At 47.9% G+C, this 15,590-nt stretch overlaps 1 protein-coding gene across 14 annotated transcripts in view; it reads left to right on the top strand.

The window, feature by feature from the left end:
- Positions 1 to 6,195: 6,195 nt before the first annotated feature.
- Positions 6,196 to 15,590, top strand: part of WNK2 (WNK lysine deficient protein kinase 2) — a 113,969-nt gene continuing 104,574 nt past the window's right edge. For all 14 annotated transcript variants that reach the window (XR_004061094.1, XR_004061095.1, XM_030956413.1 and 11 more), the window contains exon 1: positions 6,196 to 6,993. Coding sequence is in view for 12 of the 14 variants with exons in the window: in XM_030956413.1 (XP_030812273.1) it covers positions 6,280 to 6,993 (714 nt within the window). In the remaining 2 variants the exon portion in view is untranslated. The remainder of the gene's footprint in view (positions 6,994 to 15,590) is intronic.

Consider the following 15,590-nt stretch of genomic DNA (forward strand, 5'->3'; position numbering starts at 1 on the left):
GACCCATCTTTTATGTTAAGAGGAATAATGGCACTGTCATTATGTCTTAAATCTGCATAATTTGTAACACAATGTGTTTGATGGGCTCTTTGATAAAATATAGCTTCATGCTAAAAATAAAAAGTATTCACTTGCTCAACTTAAATATTTAACATTTTGGAAAGTCCTAACCATGCTGTTAAGTATCACATTCAACTCCTTGATTTGGTCTATTTTGCTCTGTTCCTTGTTTTGATCTAATTCTTATACTGCACTTTCCATCTATTTTGTTTTCATTATAAAGGTACCTGAGGGATCATAGCGGGAAATGGCACAAGAGGTGAAAGAGGTTTTCAAAAAACCCGATCTACTCTTTGAACTCTTGCAATCCCTGTGGCCACGCAGGAGCATTTGGAAATTAATTGGGTCATTCATTTGGGCTTATGGCAGGCTGAAAGCCATTGTTTTCTGGCAAAGAAAAGCAGATAAATAATTAAGTACAAACTTTGGAATTACACAGTAATTTTAAAACAACTATTCATCATTGGTCAGATTTGGTGTGGGAAAGATGACAGGCTGCCTGTCTGAAAAATAAATCTCACCTTTGTAGAGTGGTGTGGAGAGATAATGCTCAATGTAAATCATGGAATTGTAAAATAACTGTGTTTTTGCTGACTAAGCTGCCCTTCCGGGAGGCCTGAACACAATTCCCTAGGCACATCTGGGTCCTGGGCTGGGGAGCAGCAATCACACCTCATAAATCCATACAGCAATGAAGATACTGCCCATTAACTTCTGTGCAGCACCATTAAGCTTGTTTATTTAAAGAACCTGAGAGGTAATGTGGTGGCATATTATTATGCCTATTAAAATCTGTAGGAATTAAAAACATAGAACATTTTTTTCTGTCTAAGCTTGTCATGCATGTGTTGTACAGTGTCACACTGCAGGGCAAAGACAGATAAATGGAGCCCAGCCCCTCCTGAGGAGGGTGGCACACACCTTCCCACCTCACTCCCTGCCCTCGCCTGGCTCCCTGACCTGCAAGGTGGCTTTGCCAACAGCATCCATCATTCTGACATAAAGAGATGTTTGTTTACGCCTTTGTGATTAGTTTGTATTAACTCAATGACTGAGTATCATAGAATCAGAGTCATTAAGGTTGGAAGAGACCTTTAACATCAAGTCCAACCATTAACTTGAGATCAACTGATACTTAGGAAGAAGTTCTTTACTATAAAGGTGGGCAAGCCCTGGCACAGGTTTCCCGAGAAGCTGTGGCTGCTCCTGGATCCCTGGCAGTGTTCAAGGTCAGACTGCATGGGGCTTGGAGCAGCCTGGGATAGTGGGAGGTGTCTCTGCCCATGGCAGGGGGTGGAATGAGATGACCTTGAATCCTTTTAGGATTCTAGGATTCTATGATATTTGGACCACTGTATCTATAGTGTCTATAAACAAATTATTAGAACAGAACACAGACGACCTAACAGAGAATATATTGTGAAATTGGGTTTTTAAATGGTCATTATTGTTCTTTCAAAGAAAAAACAATTACTACATAACACTACATTAGGGCCCATAGCACATGTGCAGGTGTAAGAGCATACCCTGGGTGCAACTGAAAGTAGCTCTCAATAGGTGTTTGACCTGATTTCAATCTGGTCATAAGTTATATAAAAAACTGAGTTGATAGAAACCAGGAGGCCAGTACAGAGGTTTCCATGGTGTCCTGCAAGCATTTATTTTAAACAAAGCAAAAATTTCTCAGTATCTGAGAACCTGAAAGGCAAGCTGGTTGAACAGGACTGAACTTCCTCACTCGCAGCTAACAAACATAGAAGGAAAATAAGGGCTGTTATTAGGTGAAAATGGTTCTTTTTCTCCCTTTTAAAACTAACTAGCTATTAACTGGGACAAGCTGTCCTGCTCTGTGTCAGTGAGTGACTGACTGTTCCTGCCAGAAGTGAGGCGAGTCAAAGACACAGACCTGTGGTAATCTGCTTGTCAAGTGCAGATGCCCATCTGTGCTCACCGTGCATGGAGGGAGAACTTCACCGGGGGGATGAGCATCCTTTCATTCCTGCAAGGAGCAGTTCTCCAAGTCAAAGGTTTGATTAAGGTCACAGTCTGAGGTAGCACCTTCGCGGCCTGTTAGTTGAAACGTGCTATAATTTCCAATGCCATCTGCATACCAGTCAGCTCTGAAGGGTGAAGCTGCTTCTAGCTTGCTCTGATGATCGTTGATGATCCAACATTCAGGAAAACTGCAATTGTTCATCTTTTTTCATGCCCTTCGGTAACACAGCTCACTAATGTAGTAAGCTGTGTGGGTAGAACAACATCCTTGTGTCTGTGTGTCTGCTGGCTTGCACTGGCTGAAACAGGTGAGCAGGAAAATCAATAACAGGCTTCTGCCTTGGGTAAACTGAGGAAAGTAGAGGCAACCCCATAAAATAGCTCATGACAGGATGGAGAAAGTTGGAGGGGACCACAGTGGGTCACCAGGTGCTCTTGCTCAAACAGAGTTGTCCTAGAGCACAGGATTGTGTCCACAGACAACTCTGGAGTATCCCCAGTGAGGGAGGTTCTGCATCCTCTCTGTGCAGCCTGTTCCAGTGTGAAGTCCCCTGCCCAGGATGGACATTCTCCCTTACGGAAAGGTAGCTTGTAGGTGACTGTTCCAAGTGCTGGGGGCTTTGGGTAGATGGCAGAAACAAAGAGTGTGCCAGTCTGTACTTTGGGTGTCATTGCAGTCCACCCCATATGCCTGCTGAGCATTCCTCATCCATCAGGCATGAACTTGGGACAGGGGACTGGCTTGGGACTGCACAGGGCATGGCAGAACTGGGCACTGGATCCCTCCATGGCTGAGTGTCCATTGTGGTCATTGACACTCGGGAAGGCTGGAATGACAGCTCCTGCTGGCTGAAGAAGAGTTCTCTGTCTACTGGGTGGCATCCCTTTGCTGGGATGGGCCATTGTTTGCTGCCATGGAGTGCTGGATCAGACTGGGGCCAGTCCCAGAGCTGCCCATGCTGCGCCATGCTGCTCTGCAGGTGTGGCACTGCCCGAGCAGCGTGGGCAGCCCGGTCCCGCGGTGCCCCGTGCTGTCACACCTCTGCACAGCTCACTCACCGGGGGACGTGGAGCAGGCAGAGGGCAGCATGGAAAAGGTCAAACAGCTGTCTGGGAAGAAGCATTTCCTTTCCATTTTAGAATATTAAAGATCATCATGTAACAGACTCAGAGCACTTGATAGTGGATCATGATTAAGTTTGTGACATGCAAATTATTGCTAAGTTTTCAGTAGACATATGGACACAGGAAAAGCCCTGGGCACCATGTGGCACTGGACAGCACAAAAACTCAGCTGTGACAACAGGTCTTGTTTCATCTGTGGAGCCCTGGGAAGGGGTCAGGGGACACTGGTGCAGCATGACAGTGCTCATGTATCTTCCTGAGGCAGAGGTGGGATGTTCCCTACACCTGAGGGTGTACAGATTCCCTCTTTCTTCTGGTAAGGCCTGGCAGACAGGGAAATCCAATCTCTTTTCCTGCCCTCCCCGCCCCCCCATATTTTTCTTGATTGTGGGTTTTGGGGTCGGTATTTGGTCAGCTCTAGAATATTCTCATTTTATCCTGTCCACCTGCAGCTACATTTAGCCCTCTAATTACCCTGAAACTTATTCTTTTTCTACATGGTGGTGGGAATTTCTGTTGCTCTGAAGAGAGTTTTAGGTCAATTTATGTAATAAGTAGGAGAAGGTATCAGAGCTCTTCCCCTTTCCTTCTTTCCTTCCTGCAGACTGCTCTCTGTGTACCAAATCTCCATTTGTGCAGAGAGGTGCAGAGCCCAGCATATAGGACTAATATTCGGGAATTCGGGTTTCTATACAGCACACAAATCTGTGTTTCATGCCACAATTGCAAGTCCTAGAAATATCACTGATATTTGAACACTTCAAAAAGCAAACCACTGAAAGATCAAATGCATCCATGAGGCTGAATTATTAGTGAAGTGTGAAAAATAAAACACCAGTGATTCTATTGACAATAACTACCCAGTTTCTTATTTTAAAGGGTTTTTTTAATAATTCTTAACTGAAAATTAATTAATTAAAAGAAGAACTGACAGTCAACTTCCTTTCCCTCAGAAATCTCAGGGAATAATTACTTGGTAAAACTTCTCCTTTTATTTTTCTTTCTTTATTTAAATTTTAATTACAAAAACATATGGTATGTTTGTATGGACCTAATACTTGAGAAAGCAGCTTGGCAGTAGTGGCAACTAGAGTCCTTTGGTGAATTTACAGAGCAGAAATGTCACAGCTGTTACAGGGCACAGCCTTTGGCAAAGCCAGCGTCCCACGTCTCTGACTTCACCTAAAGATGGATTACAGAAGTTTGGGTTGGAAGAAATCTTAAAGCCCATCTCATTCCTAACCCTGCCATGGCAGGGACACCTTCCACTGTCCCAGGATGCTCCAAGCCCCATCCAAACTGGCCTTGGACATTTTCAGGGATGGGGCAGCCACAGCTTCTCTTGGAAACCTCTTCCAGGACCTCCCCACCCTCACAGCCAATAATTCCTTCCCCATATCCCATTTAACCACGCCCTCCGGCAGTGGGAAGCCATTCTCTTTTGTCCTGGCCCTCTAGGCGGTTGCCCAAAGTCCCTCTGCAGCACTCCTGGAGCCCTTCTTCTCCAGGTGAATACCCCCAGCTCTTCCAGCCTGTCTCCAGAGCAGATGGGCTCCAGCTCTCCAATCATTCTTGTGGCCTCATCTGTACCAGCTCCAGCAGGTCGATATTCTTGTGCTGAGGCCCCCAGAACTGGAGGCAGTGCTCCAGGTGGGTTCTTCGAAGCACAGATGGGTGTTGAGATCGAAGTTTCCCTCTATCTAGGCTAATTTGAAGTGTTGGTCACAGTGAATGATGGGGTCAATATCCATAGACTGATTATTGAACTGCCTGGAATAAAGAAAAAAAACACAAAAAAGATAACCCAAGGTTGTGAGGCTTGTCATGTGTTGTGACCTTTCACGCAGTACATGGGTGGGCTGTGTGGTGTTTGCAGTGGCCATGCATGAGTCGGTCACTGGTCACATTTTGCATTTGAGGAATGCTGATGCAAAGATGCTGTGTGCAAAGAGTAGCCAGTTCCTTCCAAGTCACCTTGCCTTTACTTGCAGGCATGATAATCGGCAGCTTGGCACAGCTACCTCCTGGATCCAGAAATCCGAGGGAGTTGAGGCCCGTGCCCTGCACTCACCCCACACCTGCGCGGGCACTGAGGGCCCGGGGAGATGCTCTGCGGAAGATGACTGGGAGTGAGGCACTCGGGGGACGCTCCGGGAGGGATGCTGTGGAGGGCAGGCTCTCGGTGGATGCTCTCGGCGGGATACTCTGGAGGGGATACACTCGGGGGATGCCTGTCGGGAGGATGCCATGGGAGGACGCTCTCGGGGGATGCTCTCAGGCCCGTGGGGGCGCCTGCCAAGGGGCGGACGCTGCCGGACGCAGAACGAGGCGGCGGCGGGGCGCGGGACCCTCCCATTGTCTGCGGCGGGGCCGAGAGGGGCGGGGGAAACGGGGGCCGAGGTCGAGGGGCGGCCGCCCACCCTCTGCAGCCTCATTGGCGGTCGCCGAGCGCCGGTGCCCTAAATGGGCGCTGCCCGGCAGCTCTGCCATTGACAAAAAAAAGCGGCGGCGGGTGGGGGCGCGGCGGGGCTGCCGCAGGCTGCCCGCGGGCAGGGCGCGCGGAGCCGCCGGGCGCGGAGCGGGAGGTGCGGCAGGGCCGGCGCTGCGGCGGGGGCGGGCTGCGGCGCAGGGGCGGGCCGAGCGAGCCGAGCCGCGGAGCCCCGCACCGGCAACGGCTCCCCCGGCCCCGCCGCGCACCCGGGCAGGCGCACGCTCGGCGGAGCCGCCCCTCCTCCGCCGCCCGCCTTCCCCCGCGCATGGCGCTGAGCGCGGCAGCCCCCGGCTCCGCACGTAAGTAACGGCCCCGCCGCGCCTTTGTGCGCGGGCCCGCCGCAGGTGAGGGGCTGCACCGGTCATCTGGCGCTCTCGGCCGCGCCCCTGCCGGGCACCGGGGACAAGGGGAGCCCGGTCAGAGCGGCCGCGGCCCGGCCCGGGGGCCCGGCTCGTCGGAGCCCCGGGGCCGGGGAGGTGCCCGGGGGCCGGGCCGGGCCGTGGCGGCGCCTCAGGGCTGCGCTCTGCCCCGCGCAGGTGGCGGCGCGGGCGCGGCTCGTGGTGACTCCCCGGGCCGGGGCGGTGGCGGGCGCTGAGCCCTCGGCCCGGATGGAAAGTGGGGGTGATGCCAGAGCGGCACCTCCGCGGGGCGGCAGAGGCGGCGGCCGTGGCGGGGTTCCAGCAGCTGCTAAGCCCGGCGCTCCCCCGGCCGCGGAGACCGGCGTGAACATGGATGGGCCCGGCGGCGGGGGGAGCGGGGCGGCCGCAGACACGGACGCTGCTGCAGCGCCGGCAGCCCCCGGGGCCCCCACCCCGCCGCCCCGCGGCCCCGGCTCCAGGGACCCCAAGCTGGTCCATCAGCGGTTCCTGCGGAGGAGCGTGGTAGACTCGGACCAGGAGGAGCCCGCCTTCGACCTGCCCGAGGCGGAGCACCAGCGGAGAATCATCCTGCTCCCCAAAACCAGGAGGATAATCGCGGAGCGGGCGAAGGCGGGGCAGGGGGCGGCGGAGGCGGCGGGCCGGGAGGCCGAGTGCTCCGGGGAGCTGCGGGCAACGCCGCCCGCAGGCAGCGCCGCGGGCGCCGAGGAGCAGAAGGAGCCAGGCAAGGATGCGGAGCGGAGAGAGGCGCAGGATGCTGCCAAGGACCAGGGCAAGGCTAAGAAAGAGGAGCCCGAGGAGGAGGCTGATATGAAAGCGGTTGCCACCTCGCCGGATGGCAGGTTCCTAAAGTTTGATATTGAACTCGGGCGGGGATCCTTCAAAACGGTCTACAAGGGTCTGGACACGGAGACGTGGGTCGAAGTCGCGTGGTGTGAACTGCAGGTAAGCCTAGCTGATCCTCCTGTGGTTTTTTTTTCTGCCTTATAAGCCGGGAACTAAAGGCGCCGTGCTGGTGTCATTCAGAGCAGCTCAGCCCTGAGCAGCCTTTATGGTCACCATTGCTTAGAATCCAGTATCTAACTATAGCGCAATATCCCCATTGGCTCTGGATCCACCACCTTATGTACACTCCTCCCACGCTTAACCCCCTCGGCCCGGCGCCGCTGCCGCCGCGGGGGCCGCGCAGGACCCGCCTGGTGCAGCGAAGGTCACGCGTGGCTCCCGCGGCGTGGGAAAGGGCGGAGCGGGGATGCTCGGCCCAGCCGCAGCCCCTTCTCGGGGCAGCAGCTCCCGGTTAAAATGACACCGACAGTCAGTGATTTGAGAGCGTTTGCAGGGGGAAAATTTCCTTTTGTGTTATGGCTTCATAAAGCTGAGAAGCTGCTCCCCCCAACCTTCCCTCTCCTGCCATGAAATTGTCGCTGTCCTGGTGAATCAAACCTCCTAATATACCCCGGTGCTTGCCCTTTTCGAGGTACCGGGTTTGCAGTACTTTTGTTAGGTCAAAGACTTATCTGTCCAAATACCTTTGAAAAGGCAGATTTTTACATTAAAGTTCCAGATCTTCTGAATGAAGTAGTATCATCCAGTAATATCTAAAGAGACCGAAGGCTTAGATGCTGTCTTTTGCCATTACCCTGTTCTTGGTGGATTTTGTAGCCTTTGGTAAAAATCACAGTAGAACATGCCTGATTTTTTTTTTTTTGCTTGTAGTGCCTGTTACCTCACTTCTGTTGGCATCCACTGGAATGAGACCTAAGAGAAAAACCTAATACAGAATTGATACTGTTTTATTTTCAGCCTGAGTTACTCTGTAACTTAGGTGAAAGGAGGTTTAAATCTTATAATTTGGGATCTTTAAACTTCTATTGGATGGCTGAGCTTTATGGCCTACAAGAGTATTTGAAACTGATATGGAAATAATGTATTATTGTACGTCTAAGCCCTTGGTTGTTTATATTTTAATGTTGGCCCAATCTGTTTGTAAATTACTCCTGGCTGCCTGGGTAGCTGGGGATGGATGTACAGCCACATCTTTATTTTCTGATGATTTCATTACACAACATAATCATGATTCACTGCACCAGTGCTCTCTTAATAAGAATTATGGGGAACACTTCTCAGTCTTCATAGTCGTGCATTCCCCAGCTTTTATCAGACAGAGATGCAGAATGGGAGACACAGCAGTCAGGCAAGGTATGGAGGGCTGGTGGTGAGGGGCTGAGCCCCTCTCTCCTCCAGCCCGGGGGTCCTGGTGGGTTTGTGGGGAAAGGGGGGGTCTGGAGGATTGTTAAGGGGATTTAAGAGAGAGCTGCTGGGGGATGGCCTGGGCTTTTGTATGGCTTTGCTGGGAACTGAATCCGGTGTGTGTAAGGCTTCTGCTTCAGCAGCCTGAAATCCACAAGGGATGGTGGCTCGGGTGCTGCTGGAGGGCAGGTTGGAAGAGGCTGATGCTGCTCCTGTCAGTCCATGCAGCCCAGGCCAGCCCCATCACTGCAGAGCCATAGCACAGACCCAGAATTCAGCATGATGCCAGGTTTTCTCAGAGGGCTCTAGCAGGGGGATTGACAGAAATGGATTTTCCACGAATCTTCGGTAATGGAGCAGCTTTAACAACCAAAACCTGCCAAATGTATTGGTGAACACTGCTTGGAAGTGCTAGTCTGGATCATGTACAGCTAGGGAAGAGACTGGGAAGGGAAAACTGCAGCGTGAAAGCTTTCTTACCTGGTGAATGGCCTTCATATTCTTAATTACACTTGTTTAGGAATTCTTGTACTGACTGCGTGTGAAGAAATCTGTATAATGCTCAAATTCCCATTAGTTTTCACTATATGTGCTTCAGCCCAAGTCAGATCTTACTGCTAGATATTTTCAGTTTGATACAGAATTTGCTTTAGGCTTCTAATTGTGGAAAGAAAACTATTGTTTGGCTGCTTTAGAGAAATTGGTGTGAATCCCTAGGAGGCAGGGGCTGCTGGGTCCCTTAAACTCTACTGTGTGCAGTTTTGAGTGATGCCGAAGGTAATGTGAGATGGTATGTGACTTTGGAAGCCAGTACTTGGGTCTGGACTGGGAAAGCCTCATTGAATGACAAAAACCTTTAACGACTACAGTACTAAAGCCTGTGCCTCCGGACTGGATTTGCATGGAGGGGCAATGGGAGAAGATGTGAATGGCTGTGTTGTCTCTTTGACTTGTAGAATACTCTCAGTTCAGCTGGGGAATTTTAGGGAAAACATTCAGAGGATGCTGTCAAGTAAATCACTTTATTCATGGCTGTGGGGTGGGTTGTTTTTTTTTAAATTTTTATTGCGAGCTGTGTCAGTTAGATCTGCCCTGATTTGTGTTTCTCTGCACAAATTTGAAGTTCCCTATAGGTAGCAGGAGACTGAGTGGGAGCCATCATATCACCATGCTGTTGGAGACAAAATGCCTTCTTCTGCAGCCTCACATCATCAGAACCCAGGCCAGAGCCTTTTTGTGGAAAAATTGCTGCAACTGTAGTATTTTTTTTGTGGAGATACACTTGTGCTTGTTCCACTTGGAGCGGGGAAATTAAAGTGGACAGCATTGAGGTTCCATGCAGGCATTAATCCTGTCCTGGCTCAGCGGTTTTTCAGCCCACTTGTGCTGTTGCCTGTGTGTCTTTGTCCATCTGTACAAAGGCCTCGCGAGCTATTCTTGTTCAGTGGCTTTATTTCATTGAAAAGATGGCTTTAGTGTTCAGAACTGAAGTCATAGCTCTGATTAGGGCGGGACCCAAGCGCTAACCAAATGATCTGGGATTTAGACCTGTCTGAAGAGGTGAAAGCTGTAGTTGAATTCTAGCTAGAAAATAAGGCTATTGTTCCCTCATGAAGCTGAAGTGCTAGATCAGGATTAGTGTGCCCTTGCAGTTTTGGAAGGGTTTGCATTCCAAGGTTTTCAGAAGCTATAATTAATATTAATTGATGGTGTGCAGTCGCTGTGTGGTGAGGCTTTGGCATAGCAGTATTACAGTGTTGCACTCCTGAGTGAAGTGTTGGGTTGTGAATAAGGAATACAGGCTTTACCACTCCCCTGCTTGCAAGCCAAATATTCTGTTTAGTTAGATGAATTGTTTCAAAATCCCATCATGTTTCCCTTTGGGAATATATAGGGACCCTGTAAAAAGTCAGACCTGGTATTGTGAAATGCAGAGGCCTCATTGTACTTTATGGTTCTTGCTTGGACTGTGAATACCACCATTGTATTTAATTTTAATTTTTTTTTTTTGTTGAGAAATGGGGAAACGTTGGGCTGTTCTATCCTGCTGTCGCAGGAAGGTGTGAGATGCCTGGTGATCATCACAGTCTTATGCCCCTGTATCAAAATTCTAGGGTTTTTTTTCCTGAAAAGGGTAGTAACTCTGGGATTTCAAGTAGTGTGGTAGTTTGGCTTTTGTTAGTGTCCTTGCTGGCTGGCAGCATTCATCTGATATTGAAACAGTAGCAGGTTACAATCTATGCTGGTAATTTATTGGCCTGATAGACTTTGTAGTGTAAATGCACAGAATAATTTAGAAAATCTCAGAGAAGAAAAGAGACAGAGACTATACCAGAAAGCTTGAGTCTGATATTGCTGTCTGCTCACACTAAGTGAAGTTCAAGACCAATTTTGTCTGTTTCCAGTTAATTCTTGTGAATGTGACTTCTGTTTAAATTGAAACAATTGGGATTAGCTGTGTTCTACAGTGTCAGTATGAAAATGTGTGCCTGTATCACTGGTGTTTGTTAGCAGAGCCGTTGCCCTGGCATGGAGAAGCAGGGCAGGGATATGGTAGTGAACTATTAATAGGCTGCTTCTCAAATTCAGTAAATGAAATAGAGCTGGGTCAGGCTTCACATTCTGCTTGTGAATCACACAAGACTCCTTTCTTTTGCTTTGAGCACATTGTGCCTCAAGGTTGGTTGTGTGCCCTTAATTCTGGTGAAACTCTTCATGCTAAATGTGTGGGTCCAGCTGCCATAAGAAGAAACAACTTCAAATCAGAGCTGGGTGTAAAGGATATTTCTGGTCCCTTTGGTCATCTCATATCCACAGCTGATGGGGGGGTGCAAAAAGTTGATGTTGCAAGCTGTCACTGTGGTGATCCTTGCAACTGATACGCAGTCTGACACGAGTGACACATGAGTTTACACTGGTGATGTTTTGTGGCTAGAGTGTAACAGAGGTTTAAGAGTTCGGAGGCAATGGTAATGATGTGCTAAAAGATGCTGGCTACTGGAGTTAATGCATTTTGGTAGTCTCAACGATTAGAGATGCTGCAGGAGTTTGCAAGAGTGTTTCCTGGAAAGTAGGAGATGCACTGTAAGGGTTGGGTGTGAAAGCATTGCTGAGGAGGGAGGCTCCTGCCTCAGGAGCCCATTGCAGTGGTGCATGGGGGTTCAGTGACAATTGAGAAGTTTGGTTTTTAGATTTGCCACAATGTGGCTGTTGACAGCCAGCAGTAGGACACTTTCCTGTGTGTGCATTAAGCTCTGGATTGGGTCTGCTGGCCAGAAGACATAAATATGAGCTAAATGTTGATGTGTGATGCCTGGGCAGGCCGTAGGTGCAAGGCAAGGGCAGCCTAAGGTGTGTCACACAAGATGTGTGAACTTGGCACTCCTACTGGAAGGGACGTCTTCATTGCGCTGCAACAGGAGGGGCTTGCAGATAGCAGCTGGAGGATATCCAGAAGGGTCATGTGGAAGCAGAAGTGGTTTGCTTCATATATATATATATATATATATACATGAATGAAGTTATGTTTGGAAATGTATCTTTTCCTTCAAGTGACACTTGCAGACAGTATGGGTGCTGTGCATCCCAGTGTTGATTTTTGATGTGCCTGAAACTGAGGTTGGCCAAGGAGGGTGGCAGAGGATTTTCTTTGTGGTGTTGATAAGTCAAGTGGAAACGACTTTCAGTCCAGTCCCTTGCTATTCCTGTGTAGCTCTGAAAGGAGGGAGCAGGTCCCTGATTGTGCTGCCCTCCTGCCTCGTGGGAAGCAGAGGTCAGCCATCCTGCAGGAGGGGTCACAGCCACCTTCTCCAGCACTGCCTGGCTGCAGCTGCTTCTGCCTGGACTCTGCACCAGTACAAGAGTGCTTGTACATTCTTCTAAGCCCACTTTCTACATAAACCACAAAATAGAGCCCCTTTTGTGTGTCACTGGTCCCTTGCTCTGGAATGTACTGATCTTCAAACCATAAGCAACTTCCTCTATCCCTGATTAAAATTTCATCGTCCTCCAAAGGAATCCAGTCCATATCTCATTCTGGCATTATGCTTATCCCAAACACTGTGCTTGTTAGGAATTTTGTCCATTAAGACTTAGCTACATAGCTTCTGAGAGATTCTTTTCACATGCAAATGGCCATGTTCTGTAAAAGACACTGGGGGTTTGGGATGTGGGGTGGATCACAAGTCCTGCTTGTTCTCCCCTGTCCCCTGCCATCACCTGTGTTGTGAATACAAGCTGAGACATGTCACTGAACACCTCTAAGCCCTAGGAAGCATCTTATTTCCCCAGCTGGTTGTCTGTAACAATTGATGAACCTTAATTGAGTTTCAAATCAGATGGTAAAAAATGTGCACTGAGAACTTTCTGGAGTGACTCTTCCATGATGTTTAGGTAGTGGAGGGGGTGGTGATGTCTCTCTGCAATCCCTTAAAGAAATATAAGTAAACTCATACCTGTACTCATCTTGAATTGTATTTTATGGGAGATGCTCCATCTTGGTCTTGAATGTTCTCACCTGTGCTTTCAGTTCATATAATCCCCAAAATGCTTTTTTAAAAAAATAACACCCACTGGAAAATTATTTTACTGTATAGTGTTAGTAGAGTAATATGGCTGTGTGATACAGTGCTTAGATGTGCAATGGGAGTAATGGGCAAAATGGAAGACCATGTTCTGGGAATGTCCATCTTGTTTAAACTGTCAAGGAAGGAGTAACTGAAGACCTAATATCATTTGTTCTTCAGTTTGCTGCAGAGGGCTATAAACTACTTATTCATGAACTCTGAGGAAACCTGAGGGGAGAAGGCATGGCTAACACTGTGGGGGACTCTAACTTGGCCATGTTATGTGAATTCAATCTGATCTTCATTCTTGACCTTCTTAAAGGAAAATTAAATGTTCTTAGAATGGTATTTGATCCTGTGATGTATCTCAGCACCACCGTACTAAAGTTAATTTGAGTTTTATATATTGGTTAGATTAATATTTTTTGTAAAAAAAAAAAAAAGAAAACCTAAAAGGAAATGAGCATTTTGTTTTGTTACACACCAGTCCTGTTTTGTAATGCTTTTGTGTGGGAGGAGGCTGTACAGTAGCTAGTTGCCAAAGCTATTAATGAATATCTTTTTCAGATTCTGGAAGTCCTGATACAGTTAATCTCTCTCTATTTCAAAAGGCCTTTTGTTTCCTCAAAATTCAGAGAATTTGAATGTAAACCTGTATGGATGATGGCTGCCTTATTGTTTGTTTGGGAATGTTTTTGTTTATTTATGTATTTATGTCATTTTGGGAGACTGTCAAGTATTTTCCATTAACTTTTTTGCAAAGTATGAGCCTCTAAACTGGTTCAGAACTGAGCGTGGTAATGTTATATTTTGTATTCCTGAATTAACTGGGCTTGTCCAAAGGCAGTGTCAGTGCATTTCACATGCTTAAACTGCCTAGAGCCCAGTCAGGCTAAACAGATGAAGAAAGGGTTTTTTCTTTAGCTGAATGATAAAATTTGTTCTATATTCTATAAAATAAGACTTTATTAAAAAGAACAGACGACAGTTGGTCACCTCATGTATTGAGAACCGAGTATTGATTTTACAGAAGCAGGATTTGATTTTAGCCACACAAATACTATCTGTACCATGCCCTGCCTCTGTCTGCTTCTGAAATGGATGTTCCTTCTCTCACTAGCGTGTGCTCAAAGGATTAAAGTTGTAGTGTTTATTCCAGATTTTCATAAAATAAGCAGCTGTTTCATGTTGCCTTTCCTGATGCTGGACTGCTTCAGTTAGAGGAGCATTTCGGGTGCCCCATTGTGCTGGCCAGAGCTGGTGCAGCTGTGGTGCTCGACTGAGCAGAATCAATCCTGCTGTTCAAACAGAATGCTTCGGAACGTGGCGGGGGAAGCACAACATTTCCAGTGGATGTAGCTCTTTGCTGCTGGCCTGTGCAGCGCTCTGCTAAAACACTGGAATCGGTTTTACAAGAGCCAGATATTATCAAAATAGGCTTGTTTGGTTCCAGGCTTTGCTGATTAATTAAGGAAAACAGGCATGGTTGTTTGCATCTGAACTTGTTTTGTTTCTCTTTCATATCAGTGTGTGTTTGAAGAGTTGTAGATAATAAAGTAAGTGTTAGACTAATGAAATGGGCTTGCTTTTATCTCAGTTTAACGCTTACATTGCTAAGAATGGCAGAATCTTCTCTTTTCAAAGCATGAAATTGCAGGAGCTATGCCCCTCACTCTTTCCTTAGCTGCCAGGGTAGTAGTTTAAGGTTTGGTAAAGGCTTCAATGAGCCTTGCACATGTGAGGGGAGCTGGGAATGAATCTCCCCTCATGGTGTAAGTTCTTTAGTCTAAGTTTGGCTGTTGTGGAGGGGAGATGGGCAGTACCTCTTCCAGGTGTCATGTCAGAGGAGAGTAGATGCCATCACTCAGCTCTGTCTCCATGTGATGGGTGTGCAGTTTGAGGAATGGCTGAAGAGTTAATTTCTGGGTCCCAGCTGTGCTCACACATGGTGGGGGGCACATTTCAAGGCTGAAGCCATTTGGGGCATATGCTGGAGGCTGGAGCTGTTGCAGGCACCTTACCTTGAGGAAAGGCACAGAGCCCTCAGTGTGCTGAGGGCTGGCTGTCAGCCCCAGGTGCCTTCAGCAGAGTTCATTTGGACCCAGGTCAGTTTTATGCCTTATTTTTACAGTCTCATGTTAAATTAAGCCGACTGGATAGTTTCCCATGTGATACCAGATACTGCTGTGGAGGCACGCTGTGGCTTCCTCTAGGCTATAGACAGCTCTGAATCCCTCTCTGAGCAAGAGGATTAAGCCTTCTTTTCAAGGTACAGAAAGAAGAAACTTGAAGCAAGTAACTGGTTAGGAGAGGGAAGTGAAATGTCTTTTTAACTTGCTGGAATAAATGATAATTTTTATGTTTAGGACTTGACAGCTTGAATTTCTGTCCTCACTCATGAGTACTCTGCCAGAACCCATTCTCCTGCCATGCAGTAGGTACACAACATCCCCACAGGGGCTGCTAATATGGAAGGCTTTGATGAGAGGCTGACATCCCTGACCACAAGAAAGAGTTAGTGATTAAAAGTGTGTGATTAAAATGTGTATCTGTTCACTTGGATGAATCTATAATGACAAGTTTTTAACCAGTAAAGCTACAAAACTATTAGAGCAATTCTTTCTCTAAGTAACACTAAAACTTTAAGTACAGCTTCATTTACTGAAGCGTGGATATACTTTTTTTAGTATATCTAAACCATGTGTTTTGTTTAAGGGAAGGAGATAA

The sequence above is a fragment of the Camarhynchus parvulus genome, chromosome 12 (assembly GCF_901933205.1).
Source record: "Camarhynchus parvulus chromosome 12, STF_HiC, whole genome shotgun sequence".
In the NCBI taxonomy this organism is placed as follows: domain Eukaryota; kingdom Metazoa; phylum Chordata; class Aves; order Passeriformes; family Thraupidae; genus Camarhynchus; species Camarhynchus parvulus.